The 22,890-nt window shown below is 42.6% G+C and overlaps 1 protein-coding gene across 1 annotated transcript in view; it reads right to left on the minus strand.

Annotated features, from left to right (window-relative positions):
* SCCPDH (saccharopine dehydrogenase (putative)) overlaps positions 1 to 22,890 on the minus strand; it is a 131,008-nt gene that overhangs the window by 95,925 nt on the left and 12,193 nt on the right. Inside the window, exons 3-6 of the mRNA XM_029593947.1 lie at positions 20,398 to 20,478; positions 18,722 to 18,851; positions 11,108 to 11,157; positions 1,389 to 1,519 (exon numbers count right to left, since the gene is read on the minus strand). Of these exons, the coding sequence (XP_029449807.1) occupies positions 1,389 to 1,519; positions 11,108 to 11,157; positions 18,722 to 18,851; positions 20,398 to 20,478 (392 nt within the window). The remainder of the gene's footprint in view (positions 1 to 1,388; positions 1,520 to 11,107; positions 11,158 to 18,721; positions 18,852 to 20,397; positions 20,479 to 22,890) is intronic.

The raw sequence follows: 22,890 nt of genomic DNA on the forward strand, positions 1-22,890 counted from the left end.
TAGTTGCGATGGAGAAGGTACAGAGAAGGGCAACCAAAATGATAAAGGGGATGGAACAGCTCCCCTATGAGGAAAGGCTGAAGAGGTTAAGGCTGTTCAGCTTGGAGAAGAGACTGCTGAGGGGGGATATGATAGAGGTCTTTAAGATCCTGAGAGGTCTTGAATGAGTAGATGTGACTCGGTTATTTACACTTTCGAATAACAGAAGGACTAGGGGGCATTCCATGAAGTTAGCAAGTAGCACATTTAAGACTAATCGGAGAAAGTTCTTTTTTACTCAACGCACAATTAAGCTTTGGAATTTGTTGCCAGAGGATGTGGTTAGTGCAGTTAGTGTAGTTGGGTTCAAAAAAGGTTTGGATAAGTTCTTGGAGGAGAAGTCCATTAACAGCTATTAATCAAGTTTACTTAGGGAATAGCCACTGCTATTAATTGCATCAGTAGCATGGGATCTTCTTAGTGGTTGGGTAATTGCCAGGTTCTTGTGGCCTGGTTTGGCCTCTGTTGGAAACAGGATGCTGGGCTTGATGGACCCTTGGTCTGACCCAGCATGGCAATTTCTTATGTTCTTAATTAATTACCGCCACCATAATGGCCATTACCACTGACTACAGGAATGTTTTGTACAAGCGCAGCCATAATACACAGATATAACCATGTACAATTCATCAGCCCAATCATAGGACCAAGAGAAAGGACGAGCAAAGGGACAACGTCCTTTGTTGTTACCCTTCGCTGGTGGCCCGCAGCCTCTTTTGGCGAACTGGAGGCATTGCTGCAGTGATGTCAGCATGGTGGGCGGTGTTACCAGAGTCCGCCAGCAGCAAGAGCAGGAAAAGCAGGCTCTAGTGAAGTGCATTGAGCAGAATTCTTAGCAGTAATTAGCAAGTTCACAGAGGTCTGAGGCTGGAGGACAAAAGACAGTACAGATCTTCCCAGCAGGCCCTCTTGACAATCCAGGGGTGTTGCTGCAGTGATGTCAGCGAGGTGGGTGCGGTTACCAGACTCCGCCTCCTGGGGAGACCACTGATTCTCATTCTATGTGCAAAGGGAATCCTACACTCAGTATCAGGTTAAATTAAGAAAACAAATATATGGTAATATATTTAGCTTTTGGAAGTTAATACTTCTGTATGGACCCAAAGACGGGACTGTTAACTCTCGAAAGCAAGTAAGATACGTATTATGTTAGTCCAATAGAAAAGTTATCACCTTATATTTTTTTCATTTGTTGACTTTTATTTCCATGCATTCAAAGACTAACATGGTTACCACACTAATTTATCCTAGGTTTAATTATAAAATCTAGGGATGTATAAAAAGTACTTGAAGACTACATTTTATATTGCAGTGATACAAGCAAAGATCTTATAAAAAATCTCATATACCTTCTTTTCTGTTTTGCACCAATAATTGGAAGAGGTTTGTGACCAATTTGCTTTCTCAGTTTCCGCAGACCGTCTTGGTCAGAGAAGCCATAAATTGCTGACTGCCAGGTCCCATCATGGATACAGGTACCCTAGTTAAAAATAAAATAAAAACCAATGTGCAATTTTTCCTACAAATGTATACATCAATATTATATGCATTTTCTTTTGCTACATTATAACATATTAACCTAGTAATAACGGCAGATAAAGCCAGATGGTCCATCCATTCTGCCCAGCCATTTTCCCATGGTAGTAACTGCTGCTCCGTGGAGGTTACCCTCATTTGTTCTGGGAATGGTAGTAACTGCTGCTCCAACAGATTACTCCCCCATGTGTATTGTTAAGGGTAGTAACTTTATCTGTACTGGATATCCTTACATTTAACAGCAGAAGTCATTTACAAAGAAATACATTTTGTACTTTGCTTCTGATGTTTGTTGATCATTAACTTAACAGCAAAAAAAAAACAAACAAAACAAAACAAAAACACCCCACTGGTTACATTGCATAAATTGCTGCTACACTGATGATAAACCATATGATGGCCTGCTACTATCAATGTAAAAATACCTGATACAGCAACATTACATTGTACCTGCACCTATCTTAACTTTAGATAAGTTGTAGGTTTAAGCCAATGGCTTAGTAGTGCTTTGTACTGAGACAGATGTGGGATAAGTTCCCAAATTAGACTACAGCTCTTTAGTCTCACTTTAAGAGTGAAATAGCACTTGCAGCCTAACTGTATACTATTCAATATTACAGAAGAATGAAGCCAAGGTTCTAAGTCATCTGCAGCAGCTTAAGCAGCAAATGCCAGAAGCTAAAATTCTATGGCAGTTACAGATTATGCAGTATATTTTGCACAATCTTGCATATCTAACTATAATAAAGAAGAAAGTTGCCTGGCACCTGCATTGCTGGTATGCAAATTGAGCTCTGCCTCTCTCCCTTTCAGTACTCTCCAGCTCTATCCCCTTCTCTCAGATCATAATGCTCCCAGCATACAAAACCATGGCATGATAGAAAAATACAAAAACGTACTGTAGCAAATGATAGTTACTGCATTTCAAAATACAGAAAGATGCCATAGTTAGATGTTAACAACAAAGATCATTATTCTCAATCCTGGCCCATATTTTGGAGAAACGTCCATGCTGTATCAGCAGACTCAACTATCTTAGATTTTCCCTCATGTAGCACTCACAAAGGTGCAGAAAACTGGAATGTAAATCTAATTTTCATCTTGGCCAGTTAAACACATATGGGAGAGAAAAGTTTACAATTAGTTACCACAGATAGTGAATAATCTTGGATTACATTTTTTTCCCTTCACACGTCACTTCATCTCTTTTCCTGTATGCCCTTAGAATTTCCATGTTGTGAGTAAAATTAAGCACTTTATCTATTACAATGTGAGGTCAATTACTGGTCGGAATCTATGGAAATACATCATGCTCTGAGTCCACCCAAAAGAGCTAAACTCCAATTAATAACTATGTTAAATAATGAACTAATGAATAACTGAAATGATATAGCAGTCTGTATTTCCTGATTTTTTCAGATTGGTAATGGTTGACTCCTTGCAATACAAGTAAACCAAAAGGAACATTACTAGAAGTGCTTATTGTCTGATATTTTCAACAGTTTTATATAGCATCTAGTTAGAAGGAAATCAGACTTCACAAAATGGAACTTTAATGACTACTTCACAAATACTTTAAAAAAAAAAAGTAAGTTATAAGAGAATGTTGGAATCTGGAGGAAAAAGCTTCTAGCGCTAGGTAGAAAGCCACCTAGTCAGGTTATAATCACGGGCAAAAAAACTGTTTTAAACTTTTGTGTGCTGAAAGTGCTGATTATTTCTTTTATATTAGTTGTGCATCAGAATATTATTTATCAAAATTGAACTTATCTTCAAGTGAATGATTCTTAAAGCTAATTGTTGTAGAAAACCGCCAACATGTACTTGTTTCACCATAGGCTGCATCAGGGCTCAAATATGCAATTCAGGCTGAAAATCCACAAATGTATCAGGTGAAAATGACTTCTACTGAGATTTCAAAAAAGTTTCAAGGAGGTTTTTTGCCCATGATTAAAACCTGACTTGGTAGCTTTCCACCTAGAATTACGGAGGCTTTTGCCTCCAGATTGAAAAGCAAGTTTGCTTACCGTAAACGGTGTTTTCCATAGATAGTAGATGAATTAGCCTTGCTGTCTGGGTACGTCCTCCGTGCCACTAGGTAGCGGAGCTCTCTAAGATCACCCAAAGTCTTTATATAAGGTGTTCCCTCCTGCCTGTGCCTACTCGAGGCTCCTCAGTCTGTGTCAAAGCAAGACGATATGCAATGATGGAACTGTCCCGGGAGGCGGGAGGGTCAGCATGGCTAATTCATCTGCTATCTAAAGAAAACACCATTTACGGTAAGCAAACTTTTTTTCCCCATAGATAAGCAGCTGAATTAGCCATGCTGTCTGGAAGTCCCCAGCTGAGTATTGAGCGAAGTAGGCATGTAGTCCTTTGTATGTCAGTTACTGCTCAATACATCATAGGATGTGGACAGTTCTGAAGTGAACTAATTAAGTGTTCTTTTGGAGAATTATCCACCCCATTTTCGCATCATCCCCGCCTGTTTGTCCAAGCAGTAGTGGGATGCGAAGGTGTGAAGTGAAGACCATGTGGCTGCTTTGCAGATATCCAAGAGAGATACATCATGGAAATGAGCAATGGACACAGCCATGACACAAATTTAGTGTGCTTTGGGTGTGGTAGATAATGATTCCGAACGCTTTTGGTAACAGAAACGTATGCAGTTGGTAAGCCAGGAAGATAATGTTCTCTTTGATACAAGAAGACCTGGCGTGTTCGGATTAAATGAGAGGAAGAGTTGTAAAGGTCTTGTAGGAGATTGAGTGCGTTGTTTATAATATGCAAGAGCACGTTTACAGTCTAAGGAATGAAGACGTCGAAAGATCAGTAGTGTTATGGTTTTGTTTATTTATTTATTTTTAACTTTTCTATACAGACGTTCCTGTAAAAGATACATATCACATCGGTTTACAATGCAACTACAACATTTGCTCAGGGGCGATACAAAGAACAGGGGGACGACGACAATTAACCGTGGGACAGGGTCAAAACAGATTAACAAGAACAAATGAGTTGATAACTGAAAAAGAAAACTGAATCATTGAGCTAGACTGTAGTGTCCGAGTGGAATGTCAGCTTGAAAGTGTCGAGCTGATAGTGAAGAAATATTAAGTGTCCGGGAAGGCTTGGCTGAATAGCCATGTTTTAAGTTTTTTTTGAATGTTGATGGGCAAGGCTCTTGCTGGAGGTCAGGAGGCAACGCATTCCATTGATGGGGTCCTGCTGTCGATATGGCGCGCTTTCTTAAGGATGTTTTCGCTTGGGGAGCATACAGTGTGTCTTTGTAGGCACTTCTGATTGGTATAGATGAGGTATGTGGTCTTAGTTGTATAGATGTGTTGAGAGATGTGAGGTTGTGTTTCACTTTATGTATGATCGTGAGAACTTTGAAGAGGTTTCTGGATTTGACGGGTAGCCAGTGGAGGTTCTGAAGGGTGGGGGTGATATGTTCCCTTTTTTTTGGTATTGGTGAGAATCCTGGCAGCTGAGTTCTGAACCATTTGAAGCGGTTTGATAGAGTTGGCCGGAAGACCGAGTAGAAGGGAATTGCAGGAGTCCAGTTTCGACAGGATGATGGATTGCAGTACCAATCTGAAGTCCTGTATGTGAAGGAGTGGTTTTAGCTTTCTGAGGACTTGCAGTTTGAAGAAGCACTCCTTGGTGTTGGTGTTCACAAATTTCTTAAGGTTGAGTTGGTTATCCAGGATAACGCCTAAGTCCCTAACAAATGGAGAGTGATTTATGATTGAGTTGGCTGATTGGGAAGAGGACGGTGAGATAGGAAGCGTGGCGAGGTCTTCTTGAGAGATAAGAATCTCTGTCTTGTTGGTGTTCAGGACCAGGTTGAGAGTCGAAAGACGGTGGTTAATTGATTGAAGGCATTTGTTCCAGTGGTTAAGAGTTTTTTGTAGAGATTCTGTGATCGGGATGAGTATTTGGATGTCATCCGCATACAGGTAGTGGGAGAGTTTTAGCTTTGTAAGTAGGTGGCAGAGTGGTAGAAGGTAGATGTTGAAAAGTGTGGGTGAGAGGGAAGATCCTTGGGGAACACCCAGGTTGGAGCGGATGGGGAGAGATTCTTTATTATTTATCCTGACTTTAAAGCATCTGTTGGACAGGAAGGATCTGAACCAACTGAGAGCAGATCCCTTGATGCCTATGTCAGATAGACGTTCTAAGAGGATGGCATGGTTCACCATATCAAAAGCGGCAGATAGATCGAGGAGTGCAAGTAGGTAGGTTTGTCCTTTTTCCATGTTTATTAGGATGGTGTCTGCAAGGGATATAAGAAGTGTTTCTGTGCTTAATGTTTTACGAAATCCATATTGAGAGGGGGAGAGAATGTTTAAATGAAAGGTGGAAACTACCTTAGGTAGAAAGTTAGGGCGTGTACGTAGTGTACTTTGTCATAGGAAAATTCCAAGTAAGGAGAATAGTGAACCAGTGCCTGAAGTTCGCTGATTCTTCATGTGGAAGTTAGGGCGATTAAGAACGGCACTTTCCAGGAAAAGTATCTAGAATGGCAGCTGTGCATTGGTTCAAAGGGTGGTAACATAAGTTGTTCCAAAACTGGGTTAACATCCCAAGGCACTGGGGGTTTCTTGATTGGAGGTCGTAAATGTAGAACGCCCTTCATAAATCAGGAAACTAGAACATGACATGCTATAGATTCTCCATTGAGAAGAGTGTGATACACTGATATCGCACTGAGATGAACATATAAGGAAGCGGTGGCCAAACCCTGTGCATACAGGATGTGGTGGGCATGTGTGTGGATCAATGTCCATAGAGGAACACCATGCGGCATAACGTTTCCACTTACGTTGATAGTTCAGACAGATGGATAGTTTCCTTGATGCCACTAAAATATTTTGTAGTTGTGGAGATATGTTTAGGTTTTGGAACGTGAGCCATTCAATCTCCATGCAGGGAGATTCAAGGATGCGTGGAATGGACGGAGAAGTGAACCCTTGTTCTGGGTGAAAAGAGTGGGGGCGTTACCCAGAGGAACTGGTTTGCAGATTGACAGTTGGAGTAGGTAAGAGTACCATGGTTGCTGCGGCCATACTGGCGCAATCAGAATTAGGTCCGCTTTGTCCTCAATGCACCTCTGTATTGTGCAAGAGATCAGGGGAATTGGTGGAAATGCATACAGCAGATGTTGAGACCAATCCAGTAGGAATGCGTCTTGTATCAGACAGAGAACACTGGGGTAAACTGAGCAAAAGAGGGGAACCTTTCTGTTACGTTCTGCTGCAAAAAGATCTATTTGGGGAATATCCTAAATTGAAAATATCCGGTCTGCCACGTGCTGGTCTAATTCCCATCCATGTGGGTGAAAAATCCTGCTCAATTTGTCCGCTTTCGAATTGTTGATTCCCAGAATATATGTGGCTTGTAGAGAGATTCCCCTGCTGTGAGACCAGTCCAGAATCTCTACCGTTTCTTTGCAGAGGTTCCATGAACCGGACCCTCCTTGTTTGTTTACGTAAAACATTGCCACTTGGTTGTCGGTATGGATCATGACGACATGTTGCCGTAGCTTTTGTTCGAAAGCGCGAAGAGCGTATTTGATGGCTCATAGTTCCAGGAGATTGATGTAGTAAGTGTGTTCCTGGAATGACCACAATCCTTGAGTTTGAAGGTTGGCAATATGGGCTCCCCGTCCTGTGGGGGAGGCATCTGTGGTTAAGAACTAATTGATGTTGAAGAGGCCTTAGTGGTGAGCCTTCTGTCAATGCTGGTGGGTGAATCCACCAATGAAGGTCTGTTTTCATGCTGTTGATTAGTCTCACCTGGGTGGACAAAGGGCTTCGGAACTGAGACCATTGGTGTTTTAAACCCCATTGAAGACGACATATGTAGTCCCGACTACATATGTACATGCTGCCATATGACCCAAGACAGTCAAGATTTGGCAGGCAGAGGTAGTCGCAAGGTTTATTAGATGTTGGGCTAGAGAAGTAAGCGCTATTGCTATTGCCTGAGGTTGAGGCAAGAAAGCTTTGTCCTGAATGGTGTTTATGGATGCCCCTATGAAGTCCAAGTTCTGGGTAGGTTGAAGATGAGATTTTTCGTAATTTATCAGAAGACCCAGCTTGAATTAAGCTATTTCAGAGGAGACAGGGAGATGGACCAATCATCTAGATAAGGAAATATTTGAATCCCCAGATGACGGAGGTGTGCCACCACTTCCGCTAGGCATTTCGTAAATACCCTGGGAGCAGATGAGAGACCGAAGGGAAGGACTTTGTATTGAAAATATCTTTTTCCCATCTGAAAACATAGGTAATTCCAAGATTTGGGATGCGAGCATATGCATCCTTTAAATCTATGGAGCACATCCAATCCATGGGTTGCAGGAGGGGAAGAATGATTTGAGAGAGGTCATTTTGAATGTTTCTTTCCGAATGTGTTTGTTGAGGAAGCATAGGTCCAGAATTGGATGTAGACCTCTGGATTTCTTGGGAATGAGGAAGTATTTTGAATAAAACCCCCTCAGATGTTGGGAGGGGTGTACTTCCTGTATTCAGTGTTGTTGAAGTAAGTGACTGACCTCTTGAAGGAGAGTCTCTCCCAATGAATACTCTGAGATCTTTTGGTACTCAAATGCAGAAGAGGAGGCAGGGATATAAAATTGAGGGAATATTCATCTCTTATTATGTTCAGGACCCAGGAATCTGTTGTGATATTGCTCCATTGTGTGAAAAAGTGGGAAAGTCGACCTCCTACTGTCTGGGCGTGTAATGGTGGCAGAATTATTTCTAAAAACTGTTGGTTTTTAGGGGGTTGAGGGTCTGTAGTCTGACGTGGTTGACTAGGTGCGAATGGGCATTGACGAGAAGCTGGTTGTTGGAAAGGCTGTTGGCGGTTTGGTTGATATGGTTGGGGACTATAGGTTATAGGCAGATATTGACGTCTCTGGTAAGGTCTTTTGTATGAACCGAATTGACGTTTAGATGAAGAATCATGTTGCGTTAAGGAAAGTACAGCTACTTTCTGTTCTTTTAACTTCGCCACAGTTTCCATAATTTTATCCACGGACAAGTTATCAGGGCGACAAGGTAGGTTGGTCAGCTTAACGTGAACGTCTTCACGTATGACACTTGCACGTTACAATGACAGTCTCCCGGATGCTATAGCATTAGCTGTTGTTTTTGCAGAGGTTTCAAACCCCTCGTAAATGGAACATACCAGATGCCGTAGCCCTTCTTCCATATCATGGAATTCAGATGGAATTGTATTATCTGCCAAGCTTTGTTGTAGCAAAGGCTTTAAGGACTGAAGGCATTCAAAGAGATACTGAGCTACATAAAATTGATGGTTTTGTATTTTAGTGTTAAGGATTCCTGATTGGTACGCTTTCCATGCAAAGTCATCCAGATTTTTGTTGTCTTTGCCAGGCGGATTATTTGAATGTGAACGAGATTAACGTGCCTTTTGCATGGCTGATTCAACCACAACAGATGTGTGCGGTAACTGCACGTTGGTGTAAAAAAGGGGAATCTCGCATTCTATATTTCAAATCCGTCTTTCTTGAAGTTGAAATTGTGGAATTTGGAGAATCCCTGGTCTTTTCCAAAAAAGAGATTCCAGCACTGTAGGGAGTGCTGTAGGTTCAGCTGGTGTATCAAATATTTTTAATACACCGAACATCTCTTGTCTAGGGTCAGGAATCTTTTTTGTTTCTACTCCCAACCGGTGACCCACTTTCTCCAAAAATTGAGAGTATGTGAGATCCTCTGGTGGTGATACTGGTTCTGGAGGCAACTCCTGTGGGTCAGACGGGTAGCCGGTTGACGACCCTGGCAATGAAGATGGAGTAGGAGAATCTACTGGCAGAGGAGATGGTCTGGTAGGCAGCATCTTTGGTGCTGGCTCCGGTATAGGTGATGAAGGTACCTCCATTGGTGGATCAGGGATTGGTTGATTTTGCTGCTGAACCAATGTTAGAAATTGTTACAAGATAGAGGTAATCTGTGTCAGTGTATCAGAAGCCAAGACTGATGTGGAGGGTCTGATATTCGGCCCTTGACCCGATGGAGATACGGATGCCTTGAGGAACCTCTACATTCCAAACTCCCTTATCTACCCTCAGGTAGATAAGGAAGTTTGGAATGTAGAGATTCCTGATATAAGGGTCTTCTATGACGTTGAGATGGAGTAGAAAGTCCTGAAATGGGAAGAAGCCTCTGATAATTGTGGTGGAGATAAAGAATCCTCCGAGTCCACCACTAAGAATGGGGATGGGCTCCTAGGCCTTTTATGACCTGATGTATGTTTTTTATATTGTTTTACAGGTTGCTGAGGTGTAGATACGCTGCTGCGTCGATCTTCCTCAGGTGCTTCGAGGCGTCGATGCTGCTCAGATACGCCAGCACACTGACTTTTCCCCGAGGCATCGGGGCGCCTCTGAGTTGGCCTATCGATAGGTCTCGACGCATCCGATGCAGGCTGCATCAGCGGTGCATCCCCAGCAGCTTGCATCAAAGGATTTCTAGTTTTCTTTTTCTGCTTGTGGCCTGGAGAGTCAGCAGTGGTGGACCTCCGATGGGCATGGGTCTTAGGGGTTGACTGCGGTTCCGGAGCCTACCTGGCTGAAGCGTCAGAGGGGGCATACGAGCCCGTAGCCTCCTCTCTGAGCTGGGCAATCCACGCTGCGCCCTTGGGGACATCCGTCCAAAATCAGTACAGTTGGCCTGATCATGTTTTGGATCAAGGCAAATGTAACAAAATTGATGTCTGTCGGTTACAGACATTATTTTACCAGCCACAGAATTTAAAACCTGGATGAGGCATGATGTAAGTATTCTGTGGTGAAATTTTAAGTTTTGAAGAAATAATTGAAGTTTTTCTCTTCACAGCAACTTTTCCTCACAAGAACTGTAGAGCTCCGTGTGCGATCAGTCGCGCGGAAAAACACAGACTGAGGAGCCTCGAGTAGGCACAGGCAGGAGGGAACACCTCATCTAAAGACTTTGGGTGATCTTAGAGAGCTCCGCCACCTAGTGTCACGGAGGACGTACCCAGACGGCATGACTAATTCAGCTGCTTATCTATGGGAAAAATGTTCTTTTATAGCTCACCTTGTTTTAAAGTACTTGTGGAGTAATTATTTTGTAAGTTTCCTACAGATACATTTACTCCTGGATCACGTTGTTTTTTTGCTATCCACACAATAGAAATATGTTTTATAGACTAAAACTTATAAAAAAAAATAATGTATGTGTGTGTATTATATAATTCTTTTAACAATGTGTTTATAATCAGTTCCATAAGTACTATGACAGCTGGAATTTAACTGCTGATGTCTTTGCAGGACTTTTACCCCACATGCCATTTCCAAAGCTGTCTCTTGTGTAGACTGCAAAGCTTATTACAGTAGCATTCTTAAAATTACAGATAGTGATTACCCTTTAAATATTGCAACATATACATTAAAGAAAAGGTAGGCAACCTCCACCACCGACCCACTCCTTTAATCTCAGGAGACAGTGCAGGGTGTATTCACATTTGTTATACCAACCTCAGGTCCAGAATGAAATGACAAGAAGCTCTCAATAGCTGTTAGGGTACCTAAGAAAACAGTAAAAGAAAAAACACATTTTCAGCATGTGAAACTGGATCCAAGTTCATGGTCCTTAAGTGTGAAATCTATATGGAGTTAAAGAAGCATAAATTTATTTTATGCAGTGGGGCTAACACTGCTGTACATTTACTAATTTTTACATCACTGAAGCAAACTCATCTTACAGTGGCTGCCATTGGATAAATTGTGCAATATATTTTGTTTAATACATTTTCTCTTAGCAAAAAAACAAAAATCTAACTTTCAATGTTACATAATGCAACACAGACATAATAGGGTCTCCCAATCAGGTCTTAACCAAGCAGCTGGCAACAAATAGTGTAAAAGGGCAGTTGTGAAGTATTTCAGAAAGGTGTTAGTTTATTAATGTGCTGTTTCAGATTCTTCTGAAACTTATCAAGGATCAAAGCAGTTTGGCCAATTTTCTTTGGGATACTGCTGAGCAAAAAAAATTCATTCATTCATAAAGACTGGATTTGTTCAAGTTTTATTCACAGGTGGCCGGAAATGCTCAAAATATCACATGACCAAATTAAAAAAAAAAAAAAAAGCCCATGGATATGTCCGCGAGAACAGAACATGGGTTTATATAGAAAGAGAGACCACCAAGGGTGGCAAGCAAGATACTTTACCAAGCAAAGCTACGGAAGGGCCTTAGTGTACCTAATCTGACGTGGTATTATGTGTCATCTCAATTGCAAACATTAATCTACTGGCATCAGTCAGAGGTGCCCAAACCTCAGGTACAAATTGCTCAGTTGGGAACTGTGCAGATAAAATCTATATATCTCACAAACATTTTAATTTAGAACAAGAAGGTCCAGCCAGAACTAAAAAGGAACCCACTGTTTTTTTGCAATTTTATATCTATTAAACAGGACATAATTATAACATTTCATCAATAACAGACTCTAGAACCAAAAAACACAGGTTACAGCACCATAAAACAATATGATAGTCCAAGACTGCCCTCCGAGGACATGCCACCAAGTGGAATTATTACATCACTATCAACTAAAGTACATCATGTCCCATCGGTAATGGAATAACTGTAGTACTACAGAATGTACACCCTTCTCCCAGCTAACCAAAACCTAGGTCAGCCTAATTGACAATTACAGAATAATAATGTCAATAACATAACAGCATATATAATCTATCAAACACATTATAACATCTGGACAAACACACTTCCATTACTGGCAAGCTTACATAGATCCCACTCTCTCCCCCCACCCCTCACCTCCCCTTCAAGTTTCCTACCTAGCAACTTACTTAAACCTTTATTTAGCCTTCCAACTTATATAGGGTCCCCACAGCTTCTGGCAAATAAGCCAGAGAATAAAGACATGGGGAAAGGAGAATAAAGATAAGTGTAATAAATAAATAAAATAGGCAAATCAAAACATGAGAAAATAAAAAAAAAAGATGAGCAAATAAAGAAAAATACAACAAAACAGAAAAAATTAGTGAAAACTGTAAAAAAGCAAAGTTGAGCAGAATGGGATGGAGTTTCTCAGCTCTTAAATTCTGGCTGGCACCTAAGTTTTTAACACCAGCACTTACCATTGTGGTATGTGGCCTGTTTTTCCTGAGTGTAGTGCATTTGTCTCCAAGTGGGGATCTGGGGTGTCAGTTTCTGTGATTTTCTAGTCTGCTGTGCTGTGTGCATGTGATTTGGTATGTCTGCGTGTGTCTCTGCATCTGGGTGTAGTGTGTCTATGCCTCTCTCCGTGCCTGTTTTTCTGTCTATGTGTAGTATGTCTACGTCTCTGTACCTGTCTTGAGTGTTGGCTTTCTGTCTCTCTGTGGGGTGTCTGTATCTGGGTCTGATGGGATAACTGTCTTTCTATGTCTAGATGTCTGTCTGAATCTGTCTAGGTCTCTGCTTCATTGTCTATCGATCTAGGTGTGTGATACCTGTGTCTGCCTGGATAATCTGTTTCTCTGTATTTGTCTGCATGTGGAATGTCTGCCTCTCTTTGACCCTGTGTGTGTTCTTGCTCCTTTCAGCAACTTGAAGAGGAAGAAAAGGAGGGCTTTGAGCAACTGGCTAGCAGTGTGGCTGCCTGGTAAATAACATTTGTTATACATTATAGGAAATAACCCATCTTGGAGGGGCCCCAACCAATTGTATGAATGTAAGGGGAGAGCTGTGGCTCAAAATGTTTGCTTAGCCCTGCTATAGGGTATGTGTGTCTAAGTCTTCAAGTCTCTCCCCATATGCTTTACAACAAAGATCACTGGCCATTTTAGCAGCCATCCTCTGGAGCAACTCCTTACACTCTATCCTATCATTGTGAAAGAACAATTAAAGAAATATTCCAAAAGTAATTAAGAATTAAAAAAAAAAAAAAAGTTTGATTGCATAAGTCAGAGGTGGCCAACCTGCATCTCACGAGCTGCATAAAGCTCTTTAGACACCATACCTGGAGAGCTGCTGCAACAAACACCAAGCTCTCACAGTAGCCTCCCTGTTTGCTGTGGCAGGAACTCATCAGGCCTGCTTCCTTAAACATCTCACAGTAGCCTCCCTGTTTGCAGTGGCAGGAACTCCTCAGGCCTGCTTCCTTAAACATGATCACCATTACTTTCAGCCATGACAGTGGGAAAGAGTCAGCTGCCTACTGGTTACAGCAGTGGGATAAGAACCAGGAGACCAGGGTTCGAGTCCGGCTGTTGCTCCTTGTGACCTTGGGCAAGTCACTTTACCCTCCATTGCCTCAGGTACAAACATACAGGCTGATACACTAAAAATCGCGGGAGAGCGGGCGAGCACCCGCTCTCCTGTGCGCGCGATTCAGTAAATGAATTTATTTAAATTATGGCCCGCAGTGAAAAGAGGCGCTAGGGACACTAGCGCGTCCCTAGCGCCTCTTTTTGGACAGAAGAGGCGGCTGTCAGCGAGTTTGACAGCCAACACTCAATTTTGCCGGCATCGATTCTCAAACCTGCTGACAGCCTCAGGTTCGGAAACCGGACGCCGGCAAAATTGAGCGTCCGGTTTTCAACCTGTGAGCCGCGGGCCCATTTTAAAATTTTTTTTTTTTTTTAATTTTTAACTATTTGTAACTTTCGGGACCTCCGACTTAATATCACCATGATAGTAAGTCGGAGGGTGTACAGAAAAGCAGTTTTTACTGCTTTTCTGTGCACTTTCCCGCTGTTGAGAGAAATTAACGCCTACCTTTGGGTAGGCGCTGATTTCTGAAAGTAAAATGTGTGGCTTGGCTGCATATTTTACTTTCTGAATCGCGCGGGCATAACTAATAGGGCCATCAATATGCATTTGCATGTTGCGGGTGCTATTAGTTTTGGGGGGTTGGTTGCGTGTTTTCGGCACGCTATTACCCCTTACTGAATAAGGGGTAAAGCTAACGCGTCGAAAACGCTTGTCCAAATGCGGGTTAACAGTGCACTCCGCTGGAGCGCACTGTACTGTATCGGCCTGTTAGACTGTAAGCCCTCTGGGGATAGGGAAATACCTACAGTACCTGAATGTAAACCGATGTGATATCTCAGATCGAATGTCAGTATATAAAAATAAATAAATGTACTAATGTACTAAATGTGCTATGCATCTCTAAGTGGGAGCCACCTAAAACACCTCCCAACGCTGCCTCAAGGACCCTACTGCTCTCCTCTGCAAATGGCCGCCCTCAGTCTTAGCCAATGCAAAAACAAAACAGTATGATGGGGAGAAGGCGGAAACCTTGCAGTATGCCCTTTCCCAGCCAAGGAAGACTTCCAGAAGCATTAACTGGAAGCCCACCCATTCTCCTGGGGCCTTGCCTGGTTCCCCCCCAGCTATTAAAGTATATAAAACCCTTTTTTATAATTGTCAGTTTGTGTCATTCAGCATGTGTGTGAGTAAGCATCCGTGAGCATACTTGTATTTATCTGCGAGTATATGTGCAAGCGTGTGAGAGTTGCTGGGTGTGAGCAAGCATGTGTTTAAGTGAGAGTGTGAATGTGTAAGTGCATGGATACGAGCAAGTGGGTCTGAGTGAGTGACAGTGAGCATATTTATCTGTGAGCATGTGTTGGAGCGTAAGCAAGCGTGTGTCAATGAATATGCGAGAGTGCATGGGTGTGAGCATATCTGTTACCTTGTGTGTGACTGTGTGTTAAGAGTGCAAGCGAGCATGTGTATCTGTGTGTGAGAGTGTGCGGGTGTGAGCAAGAGAGGAGAGAAAGTTTGTGCGTCACCAACTATCCCCACTAATCCATGACAATCTCAGGATATGGAGAGTGGAGGATTTTAAAATATTTACTAGTTTTAATTATTGGATGGAGTTTGATGTATCTGCTGTTTGAAAAATGTTATTGCTATTTTGTAAATTTAAAAAAAAAACATGAGTTTTTAATTATTGAATGTTTTATTCATCAACTTTGAAATATTTTTATTTGTATGGTTTAACTGTTATGAATCATGTTTTTTTTAATTTTATTGTTTGGAGTTTTATGAGGAATTACAACGCTTGTTTTTACATTGTTGCATTGTACAATATAGTCTGGCTTGTTGCAGTTTCCAGTTCAGTTTTTGAATGTTTCTATTTATAATTATGGGCTCTTTATTCTTTATATGGTGAGGGTCTGTGTGACCAAGGTGAGATATTCTACTAAGTGTGTAGTTTTAGTGTGGGGATCTAAAGCAATTTGGCTTGTTCTATTTTCCTAATAGGATGCATATTGGTGTTCTAGGCCCTGGTGTAATATTTGTAGTATTGTATTTTCATAGGCAGGGTTGTTAATGTAAAAATCATCCTGAACTGCTGACTTCTGATGCATATCTAGGTTAGTCGTCTGCCTCCTGCAAACAAACATCGATGCTCCCCCTTCTCAGGCGTGCTGGCAGTTAGTGCTGTTTTGGTATGGGAAGTTTACTATATTGTAATTGTATTTCAGTTTACTCTTAGCTTTCTGCGGGCTTTTATGTGACGGGGCTGGACTGAACTTTGAGAGGAGCAGCTGGCTATGGAACCAGTGAATTTCCTGGAGAGTAAAGGTGCCTAATAAGGGTGGGAATGGGACATAGAGGGGACTGATGCAAGCTGCAGAAGGCCTGACAGCAAGCAAGAGCTTTACATAATGATATGGAAGTGCTGGGTTGGGTATCACTCACTAAGTGAGCACACGATCAGCACCACAACAGAATATTTGTGTGTTTATGGGACAGTACATGTGTCTGAGTCTGGATGACAGGGGGAGTGTGTCTGTCTTTGTGGCTGGGAGGGAGAGAGGGAGGGAGCATATGTATCTTTGTGGTTAGGAGAGAGGGAGTATGTATGTCTTTGTGACTGGGAGGCCAAGAGTGCCCAAGAGAGTCTACCACCTGGCAGACCAAAGATCAGAAGTTGCAGCACTTCCTCCCTGCAGTTCAACTGGAAAAAGAACAGAGCTGGTAGCCAGGGTCCTTCTAACCTCCTCCTCCTGCCGCTGTTTCCATGCTCTCTTGTACAGTTCAAACAGATGATTTTTAAGCTGAACCATCCATAACAGAGAGATAGCAATAAGGGAAGTTAGAAGCACCAGTCACTGACTCCATTCTCCTGTCATCGGGACACTGGGGAGGAGAGATGGAAGATAAGGGTGGTGGTGGAAGGGGAGGGAGGCAAGGAGGAGAAAGTATTGATTTTAAGGATGTGCATACTAGGGATGTGCGAAGCCCGAACCAATAGGATTTGGCTCGCCGTGGGAAATTTCGTTTTTCCCGCGGTTCAGTGCGCACTAACGGGGAGTTAGCACGCATTAACCCGAAAAACAAATTTTTTCGAAATTTCGGAAAAATTCAGTTCGTTTTTCGGGTTTCCCGAAACAGGACGAATTAGGCCTAATTTGTCCAAAACGTATGCACATCCCTAGTGCATACTCCCCTCCCACCATGGCATGGGGCACTGTTCCCAGTGCTTGCACGGGGCTCCACCAGAGCTAAAACTGGCACCAGTCTGTGGACTGTCATCTTCAAGTCTTGCTACGGATTTTCTATTGGTTTCATGTCTGGACCACTCCAAGACATTCACTTTCTTCTTACTGAGTCATTCCATTTTTTGCTGTTGCTTTGTGCTTAAGATTATTGTCCTGCTAAAGGCAGACCTGAACAGGTTTTCTTCCAAGATCTAACTGTATTTTGCACCATCCATCTTTCCCTCAATCTTCATACCCTCCCTGTCCCCGCTGCTGCAAAACATCCTCACAACATAATGCTGCTACCATAATGCTTTATTGTAGGGATGGTGCTGGAGTCATGTGCAGTATTTGTTTTACACCACACGTATCATTTAGCATCAAGACTAAAAAGTTCCACTTTGGTCTTATCTGATCACAAAGCCTTCTCTCACATGCATACAGTGTGCCCCGCAGTGTATTTCTCTGCAAATCTTACGTAGCGCATCATATGGCTTTGCTTACGCAGTGGCTTTCTTCTTGCCACCCCTCCACACAAGCTATGTTTGGGGTTGAACAGCCAACATTTTCCCCAGACTCAGTCAGGGACCTCTGTAATTCATTTAAAAGAAATGTCAGCCCTCACAGAGATATTCTGCAACATTTCCTTAACCCAGACCTCCTGACTTTGGTGGGGCAACGCGATCATGGCAGTGCCTTGGTGTTGCAAAATTGTTTCTACTTTACAATGATGGACCTGACAGTGCCCCAGGGATATTTAAGCACACTGAAATCTTCTTATAAACCTTCCCCCAGTCTGTATCTTTGAATAATGTTATCTCAGTGTTCCTTCAGCAGCTCCTTGTTTGGCATGTTTTGATCTTTACTTTAAATTCACTTCATACACCAGAAACAGCTTGATTCATAATCCCCCAAAGTATTTGAATCAGCTCAACTACTGTGACTGGACACAGGTGAGCTTTAACTTATGGGCCCTTAAGGCAATTTTCTGAACCACTGCCAATTTGGATTTGCTAGACAATGGGGTAGATTTTAAAACCCCGGTGCGCGTAAATCCCGGGGTCTACGGGCGTGGCTGGGCCTTACACGCGCCGGGTCAATTTTCAAACTGGCTTGGCCACGCTCGTAAACCCCAGGACGCGTATAAGTGCCGAGGCTTTAAAATGGGGCGGTCCGGGGGCTGAGGCTAGAGGTGCCCGGCACAGTGGCAACTTGCTCCTGCTCCTTGGCAGGAGCAAAAGGTAAAGCAAAAAAACTGGGGTAGTTAGGATAGGGATAGGGGGAGAGGAAGGGGAAGGCCCCGATGCGTCGCCGCGTGAATTAGCAAATTTATAAACCCCCCCTTGCGCACGCATGTTATAAAATCATACATCTGTGTGCGTGCGCAAGTTTTGAAAATCTACCCCAAAGGGTTTGAAGACATTAAAAAAAAAAAAAAAGTTTTGTTCTTTCACAACGAAAGATTTCACTGATCTATGCAATATACCTTAAAGTAGGAGTTTGTTCAATTTTTTAGACATCAGAATGTGAAAAATGTACAAGGGTGTGAAGACTTTTTGCAAGGCACTGTAAACACTCATTCCTTTTTAAGCCAACATTATATTTGAACCAACGTATATTTAAGGGAACAAAGTTTTCAAATACCTTTTAAATTATCCCTGGTAAATAATACACCCAAGTCTGCTGGAACGGAGTCGAAACCACAGCTACCAATGATGTACACCCCTTTATCTGCAGCTTGGCTATTGTACTTGAAATACATTCCTTCAAGATACTAAGGAGGAAAGATTGAAAAATTACAGTTAAGAACTGCAATATACTCCAACATGAACAGTTAACAAAGAGGTTGATTTTTAAAGCAGAGTGTGCCCATCCAAGTGTGCGTGGTTCCCGACGTGCACACATGGACGTGCCGATTTTGTAACATGTGCATGTTATAAAATCTGATTGCCATGTGCACCAGATTTTAAAATCCATGTGTGCAAATGTGGGAGGTGTGTGCAAGAGGGTGGTGTGGGAGTGAATTTTTGCTAAATATGCGCAGCGATGCAAATTAGGCCTCCTCCCAGTCCACTCCAATTAAAGAGCGGAATGGGAGGGAACTTCCCTAGCCTCTTGCCTAAACTTCCTCCCCTCTCCTCCCCACCCCCTAAACCTAACTTTCCCCAAATTTTTTTATTTTCCTACTTACTGCTCCTCTGGAGGAGCAGTAATCTCTGCACGCCGGCCAGCTGCTGGCACGCGCTTCCCAGGGACAGTGTCGAATGGCGCTGCCCTGGCCCATCCCTGCCCAGACACACACCCCCCCCCCCCCCCCCCGTAGGGGCCCGGCACTTATATGTATACCGGGGTTTGTGAGAGTGGCTGGGCCTGTTATAGAATGCGTGCAGCGCACGCAAGGCCAAGCCACGAGCGTTTGCACACTCAGGCCTTTGAAAATGTATGCCTTGCTCAAATCCTTATCAGCATCCAGAGGTGCATTAGCAACAGAACAGAGTCCTAGAAATAGCCCCTCTAACCCCAGACCACCCCCAATGTAAGGTGGAAGGGAGAAATGAGGATAAGTAGGGGGAGAGTGGGATTCAACAGAGCTTTCACTGTTTTCCCCGATTTCCAGAAGATTAAATGTGCTCCCACTGCAAACTGGAAAAGGTTTAGTTTCTATGTAGTGTATTTTTGATATTACTAATATTTCTAATATAGTGTAAGTATTTTCACTGGCATGACTTTCCATCACAAATATTATAAAATTCAGAAAGCAGTTCACCAGCTGCAGCAGATTACCAACAAAGGAATATGGCTGAAACAGTACCTTCCAGATTACAAACAGATATTTAAAGAGGCAAGCTTTTGAGATTAAGATGCTTTGCTTGGATAATATTGAACCAAAGGAGTTCCAAGAGTGCATATTTCAACATCAGTTAGCCTTAAAGGTGCCATCTCCAAATCAACTACTCTACCTTTTATTCCTGTACATTCAAAGTGGACTAACACAGCAGCCAAACTATGGGGCGGATTTTAAAAGGGTAGGGCCTATTTTATAAAGGCCCGGCGACGCACGCAAAGCCCCGGGACAGCGTAACTGGCAGGCGTAACTTGTGAGAAAGGTACGGGGGGAGGGAACGGGGAAAGCCAGCCGGTCTGCCCAAGGGCTCGGCGCGTGCAAGATGCACTAGTGTGCACCCCCCTTGCGCACGCCGACCCCTGATTTTATAACATGCGCACACATGTTATAAAATCGGGCGTACCTTTTAAAATCTGCCCCCATGCCAACTATCCTAGAAATTAAGATTCAGAAAAGATGTTCCAATTTCACTTACCTTAGGTTCTCCACTGATATCGATACAATGTGTTCCATTTTCCACACATGCTTTCACCACAGGTTCTCCATAAAACCTGTACTATAAAGACAAACGTTTAAAAATTCAGCTTTTTCAAATGCAGTTCTTCAAAAGATTTTGGTTTAAAAGTAGGCTTAACCTTTAAAACATCCAACTGATTCTATCATTAGCGGGACCCATACTATGGAACTCCATGCCCTTGGAATTAAGACTACAACGAGAAAACAAAACATTCAGAAAAAAATCTAAAAACTTGGCTATTTAAACTAACCTTTCAAAAAGAGAAGGGAGAACAGATTCCAGGGAATTGCAAGATACAAAACACCCACACAAACTAAGGGTGTACCTTTTTTAAATTGAATTCATCTCCAAAGGATAAGCTAAATCTAGAGAATGAGTCCCAGACTCAAAACTGCCATATAAATTGACCTGGACACAATAGTCATAACACTCATTTAACAACTAGCATTGATTAAAAACTATGTTACCGAACCTAATGGCACCTGTGTAAAATGTTAGATTTTAATAAAATTACTTTTTGTGCCTTACTGTACACCGTTGTGACGGTACCCACCTTAATGACGGTATAGAAAAGATTTAAAATAAATAAAAATAAATAAATCCCAATATTTTTGCATGATGGTATTTTAACAACTACTGGCAATAGCTTTTTTCACATGCAGTACTCAAATGTTTTACCAAAAGCAGTTCTTAACTGAAAGCCTCAAAGCCCAGAAAATCAAGTATTTTGCTCTTTCCCTCTGTGCCATGATATTCATTGCAATCAGCAGTTAAGTTTTATCCCTTTCTCACCAGAGGTCTACAATAGGCAAGTAAGAAAACTGTTCATCAATATCTTCCTCTAGATTCAGAATCTAAAAAACAACTCTCCTAGCAGTGGGCTAAAAAAACCTCAGTTTTCCTGTGCATACCATCTTCCTGCAGATAGGCTTATCTGGAATTACCACACTACAAGCAATATAAAATGCAGAAGCAAGTCCAAGAGGTCTTCATCATGGGCATCATGTAACATAGTAATGAAGGCAGAAAAGGACCAAATGGTCCATCCAGTCTGCCCGGCAAGCTTTTTATGGTAGTATCTGCCGTTCTGTGCAGGTTACCCCATCTTTCTCTTAAGGGTAGCAACATTATTCTATGAGCCTTATTAAAAATTCAGATAGTGCTGATGTGTTTTCCTTGGACATGGCCTTAGAAGCAGTCCTGTATTTTTCACTTGTGTCTGGGTATCAGCACCCCAGACCGTAAATGTCAGGGCCCCTCTGTTGGTGATCATTTGAATCTAATTCCTCTTCCACCATCAAAGCAGAGAGCGATGTTGTAGTTGTGTCAAAAGCATCAAGGCTTATTGGTTAAAATTAGTAATCCCTTGCCTTCTGTTAAGGGTAGTAATTGCTGCTCCATGCAGGTTATCCCCATGCTTATCAGTTCCCCAGACTGTAAAGGCCAGGGCCCTCGGTTGTTGTATGAATCCAAATCCCCTTTTCCCCCTGCCATTGAAGCGGACAGCAATGTTGCAATTGTATCAAAAATATTAATGCTTGTTGGTTAAGGGTAGTAACTGCCGCACCAGCAAGTTACCCCGATGCACCATTTTCTTCATTTCCATACTCTAGCCTTTAGGGATCCACGGTGTTTGTCCCATGCCACTGTGAATTCTTTGACTTCTTTGTCTTTACCACCAACTCCAGAAGAGCACTCCAGGCATCTGCCACCCGCTCTGTGAAGAAATATTTTCTGGTGTTGATCTCAGGTCATCCCCCCTGGAGTTTCATTTCATGACCCCTAGTTCTACTGATTTCTTTCCAAGGGAAAAGGTTTGAACTTTGTTCATCATTAAAACTTTACAGGAATCATTTGAAGGCCTGTATCGTATCTCCCCTGCACCTCCTCTCTTCCAGAGTACACATATTTAGATCACTCAGCCTCTCCTCATAGGTCTTTCAATACTGACCCTGCACCCTTCTCTGGACTGCCTCCATCCTGTCTCTATCCTTTCTGAAATACGTGCGCCAAAATTGAACACAGTACTCCAGGTGAGGCCTCACCAAGGGTCTCTGTACAAGGGCACTATCACCTTTTTCTTACTGGTTATTCCTCTCTCTATGCAGCCCAACATTCTTCTGGCTTTAGCTAACAACTTGTCATATTGCTTTGCCGCCTTCATATTGCCAGACAGTATAACCCCAAGACCCCTCTATTAGTCTGTGCACATCGGTCTTTCACCCCCATCACATACAGGAAGGGAGGAGGAATAGCCTTGTGGTTAGAGCAGTGGGCTACGAACCAGGAGACATGGGTTCGAGTCCCGCTATCACTCCTTGTGACCTTGGGCAAGTCACTTTACCCTCCATTGCCTCAGGTACAAAACTTAGATTGTAAGCCCTCTGGGGATAGGGAAATACCTACAGTACCTGAATGTAAACCGATGTGATCTCTCAGATCGAATGTCAG

Source organism: Rhinatrema bivittatum, chromosome 3, assembly GCF_901001135.1.
Source record: "Rhinatrema bivittatum chromosome 3, aRhiBiv1.1, whole genome shotgun sequence".
NCBI lineage: Eukaryota > Metazoa > Chordata > Amphibia > Gymnophiona > Rhinatrematidae > Rhinatrema > Rhinatrema bivittatum.